At 38.3% G+C, this 16,988-nt stretch overlaps 1 protein-coding gene across 1 annotated transcript in view; it reads left to right on the forward strand.

The window, feature by feature from the left end:
- The window catches only part of LOC127380772 (orofacial cleft 1 candidate gene 1 protein homolog), a 29,340-nt gene extending 12,601 nt beyond the window's left edge, over window positions 1-16,739 (forward strand). Inside the window, exons 4-7 of the mRNA XM_051610250.1 lie at window positions 6,713-6,799; window positions 10,043-10,126; window positions 15,713-15,882; window positions 16,638-16,739. Coding sequence (XP_051466210.1) covers window positions 6,713-6,799; window positions 10,043-10,126; window positions 15,713-15,882; window positions 16,638-16,739 — 443 coding nt within the window. The remainder of the gene's footprint in view (window positions 1-6,712; window positions 6,800-10,042; window positions 10,127-15,712; window positions 15,883-16,637) is intronic.
- The last annotated feature ends 249 nt before the right edge of the window (window positions 16,740-16,988 follow it).

Consider the following 16,988-nt stretch of genomic DNA (forward strand, 5'->3'; position numbering starts at 1 on the left):
AAAGGATAGGACTAGAACTATGAATCAAAACTGTGCCCTTTTTTTTCTTAAAAAATGGCAAAGTTTATATCCAATAATTCAAGTTCTGTGTATGAGGTTCCATGCTTTCTGATTCCAACAGGGACTTGAAATGGAAATGCCAAAACCAGTATGCAGGGCATGATGGATCACCATGTATGCATAGGAATAAAAGGGTTGTCATTGGAAGTAATTTTGCGTTGAATTACACAATGTGTAATCCAATTGAAATCAGCAGAACGGCACAAGGTGTAATGTAGTGTGCAAAACGTGATCCATTGCATGCAATTTCAACAACAGGGATACTGTACCACTCATCTAAGTAATGTGCCAAAATTGAATTTGTGAAAGGTAGGGGGAGAAGAATTGTGAAGAATGGATGTGTTTTATAATTGGGAAATACCCTTTCAGAAGGTGACTGGATATATATTTTTAAAGCTAATTTATTACACTTGAAAATAATTTGCTTCATAATAGTGCTGTTGAATGCTCAAAATTTGGGAAGTTCCCTCTCTGGAATAGAGCAGGACCAGCCGAGCCTGGGAGTACTCAGTATCCATTTTCCCCATTGACGTGTGTCACATTATCTAATAGCATTCCTAAATGAACTCTGTCATCATCAGTAAATCTTTCTCAGGCCTTTGACCAACATTGTTTCCCCAGGAAAATCAGCAGGTCTCAAACTGGCAGCCCTTGGCACGATGCCCTCTGCCTACAGGAAAAAAAAAAAGGAAAAAGTAATTCCCATGCTGTACCTTTGTTTAAACAGCAGCAAATGTGGTAAATATTCTAGGAGTGGAGTAGGGGGAGAAAAATAAGTGGGTGCTGTGAGTGTGGTTTTTCTATGTATTGAGGAAGGAGCAGCGTGGTCTGTGTTGCTCAGGTTCACGAGCAGCCCCTTTGCCAGCAGCATCCTGTCAAAGCTGACAAGTGAGTTTATTCAAGGCTTGCAATATAAACATAAGACACAGTTATGTGGTTTACTCATTACCTACGGTCTCCACTGAGGATAAGGAAAATGACATACGATACCTTTAAAACTTTTTACACATTGAGAAGTTTCCCGGTGATGGCAGCATTTAACAAGCTGTGTTTTAAAGATATAATCTACTGTCCATTCACTTGTTTCATGCTTTTCCGTTTGAGGATGCCATAAACATGTAATTTTTCATCGAATTCTGCCTGGTACTCGTGACAATTTGAAGCTCTATGCACTCTTCTCTGCACGCACACACACACCTCCATGTATTTGGTGATGATCTGGAATAATTTTGTACTTCCCAGGAAGCACAAAACCTAAAAAAATATATAACATGTATCTATACTTATAGAAAATAATTCCAGATGTAAATCTAAAATAGTATGATATATCTGAATTAAGGTATTCAGCTTCTATACAACCTAGATTGCCCCATATAAATTTAATTAAAGGCATTTGCAATGGCTGTGAGCTGAGGTGAACATATCATTGTTCAATAATGATAATAAAAAATCCAAACTAAAAGGACAACATTTGGTTAACTTTAAATCTCAGTTTTTTTCTTACCAAAATGGGAATGGAGACTTAACCTTGTTTTATGGATTACATATCAATTCACTGTGTTCTTCAAAACTGAAGTTTTGTTTTTAGCCTCTTCGTAACATTTAGATGTGAGTAAATCTAACAACAGAAAATTTTGGAATAAAAATTCAAACTGCTTTCTTGTAAAAGTTTCAAACTTTCCTAAATTGTTTTCCAGTTCTAAGTTTAATTCAATTAAGAAGCTACCAGCTCACTGGAAATCCAGTCAGTTTTTTCACGTTCAGGAACTCTCACTTGTTATGCTATTTCGGTTAATGATTTCAATTTTTCTTCACTTCTGTATTTGTCGGGATTTTTTTTTAAGGGGGTAGGATTTTTCTGCTCTATTATGCTTTAGTTGTTTTGAATAACTTTTTGTAATTCTTAGTAGATTTTTTCTAGATGCAGATTAGAAGTAAAGGTCTGTATCTACAAAGAAGCAACCTGCAGAAACTGAGCTTTGCAAATTAAGTACAGACTTATGAAAGCAGGTGAGCAGCAGTGCTACTCACAAGACTCATGATGTCTTGAGAAAGGGTGAAGAAGTGAAGCAGTTGGAAATGCAGGAGGTGGGACCCTTCCTTTCCCTTCCTCCTGAGCCTAAGTCTTTATTCTTGCTGGCCAAGTTGAGGTGGGCACCTCTCTTAGGACTCAGGTCTGAACCCAAGATGCTTCTTTGGGTCATGCAGTCACATACTCTTCTCATAAACAAGACAGAAAATATGCTAACACAAAGTCTTGGGCTGCCCAAAGGGTCGTATCTGCAAAGTAAAATGAAAAATATCCATAGGGAAATAAACTCAATTCTGTTGACTAGAGGCAGTGAGGATTTACCATGATGTTCACAGAGGAATTGCTGCTGAAATCCGTGACTTAAGACAGTTGCAAGGACTACTGATTTCCATTCCTGGCTGTATCACTGTGTTTTAAAAGCACTTCAGGTCAAAAAGCTGGAAGGAACAGATGCAAGCTGATGGAACAGATAATCCTGAGTACCATTTTGCAGTACAAGCAGAATAAACAGGTGATCAGGCCCAGTCAGTGTGTGTTCACGAAGAGCAGGTCCTATTTGACTAACCTGATCTCCTTCTATGACAGGGTGACCTGCTTATTGCATGAGGGAAGGCCTGTGGATGTTGTCTACCTTGACTTTAAGCAAAGCCTTTGACAAGGTTTCCCACAGCATTCTCCTAGAGAAGCTGGCTGCTTGTGGATTAGATGTGCACATGCTTTGCTGGATAAAGAATCTGTTGGACAGCCAGGTCCAAAGACTTGTGTTCAATGGAGTTAAATCCAGCTGGTGGCCGGTCACGAGGGGTGTTCCCCAGGGCTCAGTGCTGGGGCTGCTCCTGTTTAACATCTTTATTGATGACTTGGATGAGGGGACAGAGTACACCCTCAGTAAGTTTGCAGATGAGGCTAAGCTGGGTGGGAATGTCAATCTGCCTGCATGTAGGGGGGAGGCTCTGCAGAGGGATCTGGACAGGCTTGATCGATGTGCTGAGGCCAATTGTATGAGGTTCAATAAGGCCGAATGTTGGGTCCTGCACTTTGGCCACAAGAACCCCCAGCATTGGAACAGGCTGCCTGTGGAGGTGGCGGAGGCACTGTCCCTAGAGATGTTGAAAAAACAAGGTGGATGTGGTGTTTCAGGAGATGTTTTAGTGGTTAGGGGTTCTAGGGTGGATGGTTTGACTCGATAACCTTGAAAGTGTTTTCCAACCTTGACCATTCTAAGATTCTAAAATGCTGTCTCAGACTGGAATTTGATCTTTCCAGGATGCCTCTGTCTCATTATATCTTACTCAAGAGACTTCTATTAATTGCCTGAGTAATGCCCAGTAATGTTCTACCAAGTCATTGGTAGAAACATGTTGACCACTCTGTTGCCTGAAAGGGAAGAGCTGTTATTTAACTAGGTGAGTTTGCTCAGACTGTAATCTGCACTCTGGCTTCTAATGAAAGCTGGTTTATGCCAAAATTTCAGCTTTTATCCCTAAGAACCAGCATCACTCTGAAAACAAGCAGAAGCAAATGCTTCTGGATTTTATTCAAGCTTTTAGTAGACAGTCACTTGGCTATTAACATTTTCTTCATATATGTATTGATCAGGAGGCACTTAGCAAATTCAAGTTTTGTCTACCTTTCATTAAACTAAAAACCTACATCAATAGTACAAGATGAATGGAAATATTGTCTGTCATCCAAATTCCATGCTCTGTCTTTGATGTGATATTGATATGGGCTACCTGATCCCTTTGTGAAGTAGATGACTTTGTTAGAAGTACAGCTTAGTCATGCTATTTCTGTGGTATTCTCAGGACATAGGCTGGATAATTGACTACAGACATCTTAGCTTAAAAGCCATCTTAGAGTTTCATCCAGTCCTAGTAATACATGTGCAGTCCCATGGGCTGAATTCAAGGATTATGCTAATTTTATTAGCAACTCCTTTTGCTTTAATTAAACTGTATAAATTCCCACCTGGTCACTGTTGTGCCAACACCCTTCTTTCCATTTTAATTTAAATTTATAGATAAGCTGTGGTTTTGCACTTCTGTTTTCCTGAATTAGCCGTTGTGTTTTCCATGTGAAATAACACATTTATGAGGGGTAAATAGCTTTTTAAATTGAGTTCATGGATTTGAGTGAACCTCTGGATGACAGCAAAGACCTAAGTTTCTAAAGTTGGCCAAGTCTTTGTAGGATCTGGTATTCCTAGTAACTTGCTGTCTGAAAGCACCAAGCTATACATCACTGTTCAAAACACCTGCAAGGAAGCTCTGTATTAACATTTACTTTGCTGTGTTTATACCACAAATCCGAGCAATTTGAATTCCTTTGTGGACTATTAATTTACATGTTATACACTTTCAAATATTTCTAAAAGCAAATATGAAATGATTAGTAATCCATTCACATGCTCACAAAATGTTATTAGCAAAATGCCTTGGGCAGTGTGTTGACTAAAATTGATAATATTGTATTTTAAAACTAAAGCAACTCCACTTGCCCCCAACAAATCTTAGGAGCTGCCCAGAGCCCAGACCTCCTGGTCACACCAGTTCTCAAGGTGTATGTCGAACTGAGGGGGAAAAAGACAAAAAAAAACAACCTACAAACTCCAAAGCAGTGATCTAAGGTTTGTAGTGACTTCAACTGCAGAAAGCCTCACTAAAAGTCTTCTTTGGAGCCCTGCAGTTTAAAATTGCTTGTTGTCTATAAAATCACCATGGGGAGGTGATTCTGGCATTTACAGCTCATTCTACCTACATAGTTTTTGAAGTGTGTACGTTGCTCTGGAGAAATAAAGCTTGATCCTTCTTTTTACTTCTGTGCAACTTTGTCTCCAGCTGTGTGTGGTTCTGACAGAGCCAAAGCCCTGGATGAAATACCTCATACTCCTCAAAGAAGGGTTGGGGTTGCTCTTTTTTCAAAGAGGACCAAAGAGCAAGCTGTTTAATCGTATTTGTCAATGTATTTCTTTTTTGAATAATGGTTTCCATGCCTCACAGACTCAAATAGAATGTGACACTTCCTCCTAAATGCTAATTATTCTGTCCAGAAGATTTGCCCAAAAGTCCGCTCCTCAGAGTTTCACACCAGACCCACAGGATATAAAGAACATGAGGTATTAAAATTCAATAAAAGATGTTGTGATATTAAGACTGTGCAAAAACCTATGTATTAGTTGAGTATTGCTTATATGGCTGCTACATACTTTCCAGCAATTTACATTTACAGCTATGAAGTAATTGGATGAAGAAATGCATCATCATTTTGTTTTTTAGCACATGGGTGAATTATTTTACCAACATGTGAAGGGGGTGTTCATATAACATCACAGTGCTTTGTGCTGGAGAAAAACAATTACAGTGAATAAGGTAGAATGGCTCTGTTATTGCAGTACATAAGACTTTGATTACATACTGCCAAGATTCATACCAGCCTAGTAGTTGTTGACAGATAAAGTAACAAAAATGAAACTCATTTATTTTTTCTTTATTGAGACCTCAAGGTAAAGCAAATTTTCAGTTCTTGTACTTACTACATTGAAGGAACAGAGACTGACAGTCAAAATGTGCCAGTCCAGAAATATAAATTAAACCTAGTTTCATATCAAAGTTTCATTTAGTCTCAGAAAAGGAGCTGCTGCTTGGATTATTTTTGATCCTAGAACAAATACAATGTAGACTACTATAGTGTATCTTGGATGAACTAACCCCCTTGCACATTTAGCTGTTATGTATTTTCCAGGATATAGATCTCGATTTGTTATAGACTTATTTATTTTACTTTTTCTCTGTTTAGTAATAGTTTACTGTGTTTGCAAACCCAATGAATGTGAAGATGGTTTTAATAGTGTGTAGAACTTTTGCTGAAGGAAGAGTGTGTTTTGAGGAAAAAGCTCCCACTCCCCCTTTGTGTAAAGAAAATTCTTCTGGCTTCTGCTGGTAGTTCGTCTAGGCAGCTAGATGCTGTTAACCCTCGATAAGATTAACAAATTACTGCTTTTTGTAAATTTGATTGCTTTCTAAAGAGCAGATAAAACTAGCTGCTAAAATGAGTGGTTTTAGCCCATCAAAATCTTGGATTAGTTACCTAGTCCAACTGAATATAATAGTTGGTCAGATTAATGAGGCAGTATTCTAGCATCTCCTCTGTAATGAAGAACTTCTTTGGTTGAATACAGTATTAAAGATGCACCAGACATTGAAACCTCGGTGGTGAAACATAAACCTGTTGAAATTAGAGGAGTTGGCTGTGAAATGCAAATTTCTCTGCAGCATGGGCAACTCACTTGTAAAATGTGTTTCAAGAATAATTTGGCTAATGCTGGGGAGGCTGGATTTTTAAATTTTTCTTATCTTCCAATGATCTAAATTTGAGAATTTTTCTCATTAGTTCCTGAGCAAAAGTAACATAAAGTGCACTTGTTTCCAGAATTACCTTTTCTGACCTTTCACAAGATGATAATTGCAGTACTAGTAGGCTTAGAGGACTTGTTAAAAAAATTAAGCTTATAAAGTAGCAAAAAATGCCCCTTTGCTTGCTGGTGTCGATTTCAAAATTAACATTTTGGTTCATGTGCTTCTAATAATCGCTGACCCTTACTTCATGTGCTTTCCACAGGAAATGAATACAGCAGAAATTACTTTGACCCGTTGATGGATGAGGAAATAAACCCAAGGCAGTGTTGGATGGAGGTCAGTGAAGAAGGTGAGGCAGAATTAAGTATGTAATTTTGGTGTCAGAATATTCCTTTCCATTCATGAAAATGAGGTGACAAAGATCACATATGCAGTTCTATTTAAATATTGAGGTTTACAATTTAAATTATAAACCTTAACAGCTCTGAACAAGACAGGCAGAATGCATAGTCTTTGATCAAGGACAGTGAGTTAATGGACAGGTAAAAGTGAGGCTGTGCTGTATTCACTCTGCTACCATAGCAAAATGAAGCACACTCCAAGAACATTGTCTACACCATGTTGTCTTGAAACAGTCCAGAACTGAATACTAAGATGTAGCTGTTTTGCAACCCTCCTTCCAAAGCTCTTCCTGGAGAGCAATTTTATTACAGAGCTGAGTATGTGTTTGCCTAACAGAATAAAACCCTTGAGTCTGTAAAAGTTCCCAGCACACGAGGAGGCTCTTTTGGCTTTCTTTCTGTCAGTTTAGCTGAGATGTTTAGTGTTACTATCTGTGGGTGATAGGAAGGACTGGGAGGGTGTGACTGCAGAGCTGGGAGAACAGAAGTTATGCATAGGTATGAGAGAGATTAACCAGGAGGTGTTGTCTCTCCCTGTGCGTGGAGGAAGTTCTCTTTTGTTGTCATGGCTTTTAGATAAAAAAGGGTGGGAACAGACCTGCCTGAATTTGCATGGACTTAAGTAAGAACAACATCATTGTTATGAAGTGCTTAGCTATGCACTGAGTGCTTTGGCCTAGCTCCTGTTGTCAAGCAGTAACAACCCGATCACGCAAGACTGTTCTCCTGTGTTACCTTCCTAGCCCAGTGCTTTTTTATGCCTTGTGCTTATTTTGAAATGTAGAGAATCTCTAGACTTGTGGCTGTAGTCAAACCTAAAAATTGTCTACTATAAAGGGTCTCAAAACAGGTCACTTCTGAAATTCATAAGAAACTTTTATTTTGAGTAAATTTGGAGGTTTAAACTTTATAAATAAAAACTTTTGTGACTGAGAAAAGTAGGCTCTAATGCACATCAATAACTTGAATTTTTGTGTACTGGTGGAAAAAATCAAGATTTATCAAGAGTGAATTACATCTAACCACTCTAATTTCTCCATTCATTGTATAGGACAGCAATGTCATGCTATGGAAGTCAACTTCTGGCTCAGGGTTTTTAAATGAAGTATTTTCTGTCTGTTGGTACTGCCTTGGTTCTTCTTAAGAACAGGCTTCATGAGTTATGATCTGCTTCACATCCAGAGAATGAAAAGGAGATTAAATTTCTGTGACTGTACATGTGTGCCTAAAAACATATACAAATAGCATGGTGGCATAAGGGATATTTGGAAGTAGTTTTCATCAAGAGAAACTGTTCATTTTCCTGCCTGTGTCAAGAAGGCCGAATGATACACATTAACGTATATATTTTTTTTAATCTGGAACATAGGAAAGCTCTGAGAATGTCTATCCAGTTTCAGGGTGGAAGTGGAGAGGTGGCTTTAGGCACTTGCATATTGGGCTAGACCTAAGATCCAGGTGTGAGCATCTGTCCTTTGATATTCCTCCTTTTTCTCCTCAGCAAAAATGTCACTCAGAGGTTGGGGTAACTCTTGTTTGTTAGCAGCAGTACTGGCCTCAGGTTGGTTGTGTTGACATCTGCAGAGCAGTTCTAACACCAATATTTACCAACACCTCTGCCAAGAGAAAGTCTTTCAACTTGGAGCTATTCAAAAGCTGTCTGGACATGGTTCTGGGCAACTTGGCCTTGTCTGAGCGGGGAGGCTGGACCGGATGGTCTCCAGAGGGCCCTGCCAACCTCAACCAGTCTGATTTGGTGATACTCACAAACCAGACTAATTGTCTGGTTTATTTTTCCTTGCAGAAGTGTTAAATAAGTAAAAATACATTTGTACATAGTGGATGGATGAACAGGCAAAACTCAAAGTCTGGTCATCCTCTGATTGGAAACCATATTAGTTTACCTCCTCTTTCCAGCTAGCAGCTGGTCACTAACAAGAGACAAAAGCAGAATAAGATGAAGAAATCAGGGCACACTTCAAAGTTATACTCCTCTTACACTTAAGCAAGTTAGGCCCAATACCCAAAGAGAATAGCTGGTGAAAAGCAAATCTTCAGCCACTAACTCTATTATACGAAGTTAAATATAATTTTAATGTGTTCATCATATGGGATTCTTTAATGGGTTATTCTGTGGAAATTAAGATATTAGCAATTATCTTTTCTATATTTGACAAATTAGATTTGTTCTGGAAATATTTCAGAGTTGATAATGCCCTGAGAACAAACAACACTCCACTATGGATTTGCTTTCCCCCCATCACCAAGGGAATATTTCAATGTTACACACTAAAAAAAGTGAAAGATTCTGTACTTGCAGAAGAGGTTTGCAGAAGCCTTCTTCTTTGAGTGCTCAGTGTAACTGAAAAACTTGGCTCTGAAATTCCATGGTAAAGAAAATTTATTATTCGAAATTTTGTCAAATGCTTAAGAGTTGTCAAACACTGAAGGTTGTTTTGGTCTTCTACTTACCTATTTCACTGACAACCTAGAGCAGTCAGAGGTCTGGGAGATCTGAAAAGAAGACAGTCTCAAGTGGTAATTTCTCACAGTAACACAGAATGATTTGGGTTGGAAGGGACCTTAAAGATAATTTAGTTCCAACACTTTGCCTTGTCTATAGGTACTTGAAAGGATTTTTAGGCCTCATGGAAAAAGGTACGTGTGTGTTCCTTGCTTCTTTATAAAATCTGCAAATGTTTGTGGGAATTTGAATGACTGACCAGCCACAAAATCAGAATTCATAATGTGCTGTAGTGACTGTTCATACATGCTAACATATGAGTATTATGGACAGCAAAGTACAATTTCTAATAGATCCAAAACTATATAAAAAATCAGTTACTTTGTTTCCATTAAGAGTAAACTAGAATTTGTCTCGTAATTTGAATATCAGTAGTCATTTCAACTAGTTCATTAGCAGAATTAGTAAACCAGTTTCAGTCCAGATCAAGATATAGTGTTGTTCACCACTTAAATTATATATATATTTTTTATTTAAACTGTCTTTCGTAACTCAGAAGAAAACGACAGTCACCTCTGCTATGAAACTAGCACTATGGAAACTACATTTACTTGTCAAGTGGTTTATTAACTTTTTAATTTTGATATCTTTATTTAAAGTTTAAAATAGTGTTTCCTGAAATACTAGAGGAAGAAACAATACATGTTTCACTGTTGTTGTTTTTAAGATCCTGTGAAATTTGATGAACATATCCTGTACAATAAAATGATGAAGCTTCTAGAGGAAGAAAACAAGATGCTGGACTTCCAAGGTAAATAACAAAACAATTTGCATAAAGAAAAATAAAATGCTTTTGAGTCTGGGTGTGGGGAGAAGAGTGGGTAACCCATCCCCTTGAACTCAGAAGTAAAAGGGACATTGATTTTGATGTGAGCCAGTAAGACCTTTTTTCCCCAACTGTTTTTATTTTGAGTCATGTTTATGTGGTTTTAACTGTAATATAAGTGGTATGCTTTTCTCTAAGCTGCTTTGCTGCATGTTGAATTCCACCTTTATGAATGAAGACTGGAAATACAATTTCTTAGGTGCTCAAAGTTAAAAAACTAAATCCTTATTTATGCTCATAAATGGGTGGGCCATTTGTCAGATACATGGCTTGTGTCACACAGTATTTGAGGTTATCTATGTAAGGATTTATGCTAATAAGTGAGTAAGAAATTGTTTTTTGTGGCTTTGTTAGAAAACAAAAATTGATGTTCCATCTGCAGTAAAAACAACAAAGTGTAGGAGAAAAGACTTCTACTCTTCAAGCCAAGAGGCTTACTTTGACTTCACTTATTTTTACAGGTGTTATTTAACACCTGTTTGACTAATGAGACTGCTATGACCACAGCCTTTACACAAGGTGCATGTCTGCTGCTCCTAGGAGAAGTGACATAAGAACAAGCTCTGGCTCAGGGCTGCCCTCGTATTTTTGGGTGTTCTCCACACCCCCTGCTCTTTTTTTTTTTTTTTTCAGAAGAGGTCTTTTGTGCAAAAGTATTTTCTGATCTTTGTATCTGTGTGAGGTTTCCTGTAATATTTCAGTTCTACACAGGACCTACTCTGTCAGAGAGACAAAGCAGGTGGTTGCCTGTGGCACTGGAGCACAAGGAGCTGCAATATGTCTTATGGCTGTTTAGTTTGTGAGCACCTTTGTTGTAGAAGAGACAAACATTTTCATTTGCCTAGGGTTGCAAAATCCCTGGAACTGGCAGTGGTCATACCAGTAGCATCTTTGAAACCCATTTTGTCTCTTTACATGCAAGGAAAAGAAAGTAAAGCCATCACAGTTAAATTCAGAAATTTTAAGCAAAAACCTTTAACAAATTATTAGCAAGTCCTCCGTTGTTGCGTATTAATGTAGAGCTCCACATTACTGAGAAAGTTTGTAGCACTGCTGCAGATTGGTTGTTGCTTTTATCCTGCAAAAACTTTGATGAAAACAAAAGTGTTTGGCTGTGAAGTCAACGATGTTTGTATAGGAAAGATTGACACCGGTTGTCCATCTGTGATACTTATGTGGTCGTTGCCTGCCAACATTTGTAGCAGTTCATATTCTTCCATAACTTTATCATCAAAATAACTCTGTATGATTAAGAAAAATACCCCAAATACGTATTTCAGGCTGCCACAGGGTGGGATCCAGTACCTTTTCCATTAGCTTTCTGAAAGTTAGATTCTGAGGCTTTCCCTAAGTGCTGGGAGAAGCAGGGAGAAGCCACCCTGGGCAGTAGTTCAGCCCAGCTCATGCAGACACTCCTTACCTGACTAGACAAATGGTTCTTCTCTTTCCTGTGGCTCTAGGAGGATTTTGGACAGCTGACTTTGGCTTGACTATCACTTTTTGCGTGGCTGAAGGTTAAGTGAGCTGAATTATTGCACGCTGTGTATTTGTCTACTTTTAAGCAAGGGAACCAGGGAGTAAAGGGAAAGCCTTCCTTATCCATCAGTGGTTGCTTTCCCACTGAGCGAGGTCCCCTAAAACTTTATATTGTATTACAAATTAATGAATGTTGCTAAGATGAAGAGATACTTTACAGAAGAGTAAATCCTATCAGCAAATAGCATGTCTAAAGAGAAATAAGGTTTCACTGATCTCCTCAAATGTTGGTGATTTAAACTCACCAGGTATGTTTGAACTAAAAATGTCTTTTTCTCCAACTAGTTTTATCAAACCACCATGAGAGGCAAATTGCTCTTATTACTGTTTGGCTACGTAGGGTCTGAGACAGGTTCAAACCTCTTACCCCTCCAAAGTAGTTTGAAAGTACAAGGTCTGCTCTGTAGATGGTGATTTCATGCTGAGGCTGCTGAGATTACTGAGCTCACCAATTTAATTTAAAGACAAGCAAAGGTATTAACATGTGTTTTGCACTCCAGGAGCACCTTAGAGCCCACATGTGTAGTCATGAAGGCAGTGAGAAGGGGAAATGCCACAGCCCACTGCTGTCTTATGTCTTGAGCAGTGCCTCAGAGATTTTATTTCTTAAAAAAATAAAGGTATCAAAGCTAGGGCTATGGGTGAATGTTGCATCTTATCCTAGCTGAATTTTTTCTTTTCTTGGCTTGGGTGAAAAAAACCAACAAACTGAAAAGAGCAGGATTTCCCTGAGGAAGGGAGACTCATTCATTCTACACCACTGTGTGTATATATTGAGCTGTATTTATTTCTGCCTGCCTGTGTTTCTCCCTCCCAGTTTTTGAGCCCATTGTTCACTTCCAACCCCCCCCCCTTTTTTTTTTTTGAGTGAGTGAGAACAAGTCTCACAGGTTTGACTTCCCTACCAGTTTTATGGAAGTGGGCAGCTGAGCAGAGCAGACAAGCATTATTAATGTCTCCACTGAGGGAAAAGCTAATATGAGAGTTTGACCCTTATTAGGCATCAGAAAATCCATAGAAAACTAGGATTCATTTGGTTCCACTCTTACAGAACTGCTTCTTTTCTTCATTTGACCACTGAGCTGAAAAATCACGTAGTCATACAGTCCTAATTAATAGATGATCCCCAAAGGGGAGGAAGGAACATGGCTCAGAATTAATATAATTGTATATTTAAAGTATTTTGTCACTGAGTAACCTGTTGGTCAAATTTGTCGTACATGTTAGAACATATTATAAAGCAGCTTGAAAGGCGACATCGGTTGTTTGCTTTTTTAGAGAAAGATGTAGACTGTATATTTTTATATAGGGGAAAAAATCTCTCAATATAAGATAGTGATCTATGCACACCTCAAATAATGCTAGGTGAATACCATGAACAAATATTTTCTATTATATTATTTTTTGGCAGCAAACAAAAAATTGACATTGAATGTTTTTCAGGATTTTAGTGGTTTGAAACTTATCCATGAGCTTTTGATGTACTTTTTTTTAGATACAATTTTTACACAGAGTATTCTAGAACCAGGCAGTCAAAATGCATTTTCCATATGGAGTTTATAGCTGCTTTATATGTTCAAACCCATGCTGAGGTGTAGTCTACTGATGAATCTATGCTTTAAATTCTCATCTCAATATAAAGAACCCACTGCAATCTGATGGACAAATGCAGGAAGTAAATGAAGTTACAAGCAGCCAAGCTAGTGCTGGAGAGATTGTTTTAATTATAGCACAGCATCTGCAAATGTAACCTGGGCTAAAAGGAAGTGATTTAAACCATGTGGAAAGTATGACTTGTGCTGGAAAGTACAGTTGAGGAGATGAAAAGTTTGATGCAGATCCTAACAATTAAAATAACTTAGTTTTTAATTGATTTATCAATCTATCAATGAATTTCCCTGTAGATTTTCAGCCATTTCATCCCATGTGCACAAGGCAGTAATGCTTTTAGCACTGGGGCTACTTTTGTACAGCAAAGAGGTGGAGGCTTTGCTTTGGTCAAGCATTGCTCTGGAGCAGCAGCTCAAGCCTCTAACCTGTGCATCATTTCAGACCAAGGGCAACCTGATGGTGGCTGTATTCGAGGTCTTTCTGCTAAGCCAGCATTTTCCTCATATAAAACCTGTTGAACAACCCTGCTCTCCCCCTGTCTGCAGCTCAAACAAATGAACAGTTTTTCCAACTGTGCTCAAATGAGCATATATATCTTTTAATAAAATATTTTTTGAATCAGAATTGTAATTTTATCTCTCTGTTTAGCAGTTTCTTCCCTCAAAAATGCTTTTGAAAATCTTCTCTTTCTTCTTTTGCCATTTTTCCACAAAATGTGCCCAGTGTCTTCCACCAAAACTGAGTTTGCTTGATACATTTAATCACAAAAATAATAAATATAAAAAAGAGAAAAGACATTTTTATGCATTACTGGATGGTTGTCTTTGTGAACCAAGTGGTTTTCTTCCTTTTTTTGACACACCAGGGTCATCTATCTACAGCCAGAGGATTCTGAGATAGGAATATGCAGACTGCCCAGGATGTAAACTTGAACTACTCCTGTGTAAGCAGTGTAAAGCAGCTGATTTATACCAGCTGAGCATATGGCCTGTTGTGTACAACAAGGGGAACAAGTGATGCTGCATCTTCTGCTGTTGGCAATGTTTCCTTTTCCAGTGCTTCCTGGATTTTTTTCTCTCCTAACCAAACCCTTAATGTTGCTGTAAATTTAAATGTAAATATTGTTTTGTTTTTGCAGTTAATAGTTGTAGGTCAAATCACTTTTCCTTAGGCTTGTAAGATGCTACATAAAGAGATTGCATACCCTAGGGTAATGGTTTGGGTTGTTTATATCTACTGTACACTTCCCCCAACATGATTTTGAATTGTATCCTGTTGCAATTAAAAAAAAAAAAAACAAGCACCCTACTTCCTGTGTGTTGGTGGCACCGAGGTGATTTAAGTACTCTGGAGGCTCAACAATTGAAGTCATTAAACAATGAGTAGTGAGCAAAACTGAAAATTTTAATAGCCTTAGTTTTATCTTTCCTTTTCTGGTCTTCATTAGAGAATGAGAGACTTCAAAGGGGAGTGAGGAAAAAAAATATCTTTTAAATGCTTTCATGTCTTAGGATGGACAAAGAGAAAAGCAAATGACTAGATATGGTGTTTTTTTTTGTAGAGAAAAGCACAGAGAATTTTAAAGACATGCACTTAGATACAGAAACATGAGGCAGGCAAGATAAAGTCAGATGTGGACAACCTGTCATTTTTTAGTGATCCTAACATGGAGAAATGAGCAAACCCAGTTATCTTTCTTATTTATGACCCAAACTAGTACTAGTACTGTAGCATGATGAATAAGACTGAAAAAAAAAAGACTCAGCTTCTCTTTAAAGTTGACTTTCTGAATGGGATTTATTCTGTGCAGCATGTACTCTTTGGTTCTGCATACATCAAGTGAAAACAGGGAAATTATGTGGGTCGGAGCAGAACTGGACCCAATTAATTAGGCAGGAGCTGTGAGCATGCACCTGGAGAGGAGAACCCGATCCTTCGGGGTGAGTGGGAGGAAGGTGAAATGTTTGGTGTGGCTCCACCTAAAATTCCTTTTCAATTACAATTATTCCTCCCCTTCCCAGGGGTGAAAGCCACAGTTGTCCCAAATCCAAATTTCCTTAAGATTTACAGGAGACCAAAGTGACAATGGAAACGTAGAGCACCACTTTATAAAACTATTAAAGAGCAAGCTGCACATACCAAATTTGTTCTTGTATGTAGATGTTGCTCTTGAGGAGAGCTTTCCTGGTAATGGCACTTGGAACCTACCAGCTCTACTGCTGCTATTTATTATTGCTCATTTTACAGCATGAATTGTTGCCTTGAAATGCTGGTGGGCCAAAACTGTTTACTGAACACGTAGTAACTAGTGAGCGAACTCCCATTTGCTAAGACATAATCTGTCACTTTTTTTTTTCCAAGCAGCTCATGTAGCCAGTGAAGATTTCTCAGGCTCTGTGATGTCTGTCGACTCCAGTAAGGCACGTGACCTTCACAGGGAGCTTGAAGATGAAGTGATTCCTTCATATATCGAACAGTTTGAGAGAGATGTTCAGGATGATATAATTCTGCTTGGCAGCTTTTCACTGGAACAGGTCAGAGTTAAGAACTGTAAGACAATTTTATTGCTTGCTTCATAACATGATGCTGGCTTGTTAACCTTGTACACCCCAATTCTATTTCACTGCCTGGCGATACATATATTGAAAGGGGAAAAGATAACCCATTTCGTTGGCTTGTTTTATGTGACTGGCACTTTGCTAAGCTAAGAGAGGGACCTTTATCTTTGTCTCTGCTTCAATATGAATAAAAATAGATTGCTTTCATTGCTTCTTTCCTAAATAGTGGAGTGTCTCTGACTGCTCTGTAGTAAGTATTGCAATTGAGTTTCAATCAAGAGCCTAAGCTTAGGACATCTCTCTCTGCCAAATTTAACAGAGGCTTATTCATCTATCAATGCGCGAGTTCAGACTGGAGCCCAGGAAGGATTTATGCAGCAGTGTTCATTGCACAGAGGATAAGATCATTCCCAGCTTATTAATCTGTTGTGTTTTTCAGGGTGGCAAATCTTCCTATGGTTTTCTTTTTGTCTTTTCATAGTGAAAAGAGAAAAGGTCAGGTTCATGTTGACAAAGGCACAAGTTTTCAGGGCTGAAGTGATACTTGTGGGCACAAAACTACCATTTGTCCCTTTGAAAAATCTCATACTAAGACTAGGGGACAGGAAGAGAGCTTAATTGATGAATCTATCATTTTTAATTAGCAACATGAGAACAGCACACTGGCTCTGATGGGCTTAAAATAGGTTATCCAGTGACTGATAGTGATCTAAGCTTTCTTTTATTTTCAGAGGAAGTTTATAGAATTTTTTCACTGCAGAACTAAACCCCTCATCATTGCCTTCCACATATCAGTGAGCGACACAATTCCCTACCTTGGTGCTGTCCTCTAAATTCTTGGGTAGTTGTATCTCATTGCTTCTGACATTTTTGGAACTACACATCATGCATAGATGGTTTGAGGAATATTGTTCAGAGAACACAATGGGAGAGAATCAAGAGGGGAAAGGATGAACACGGTATCAAGAACATCACCTGCATCAAGGGACTGATGAAGCAGATACCTGGAAACGGGTGAACAGAAGGAAGGAACACAGAAGATTTGTCAATCTTTTTTACCTTCCCTCTAAACGTGGTCACTG

This window comes from Apus apus, chromosome 2 (genome assembly GCF_020740795.1).
Source record: "Apus apus isolate bApuApu2 chromosome 2, bApuApu2.pri.cur, whole genome shotgun sequence".
Taxonomy (NCBI): domain Eukaryota; kingdom Metazoa; phylum Chordata; class Aves; order Apodiformes; family Apodidae; genus Apus; species Apus apus.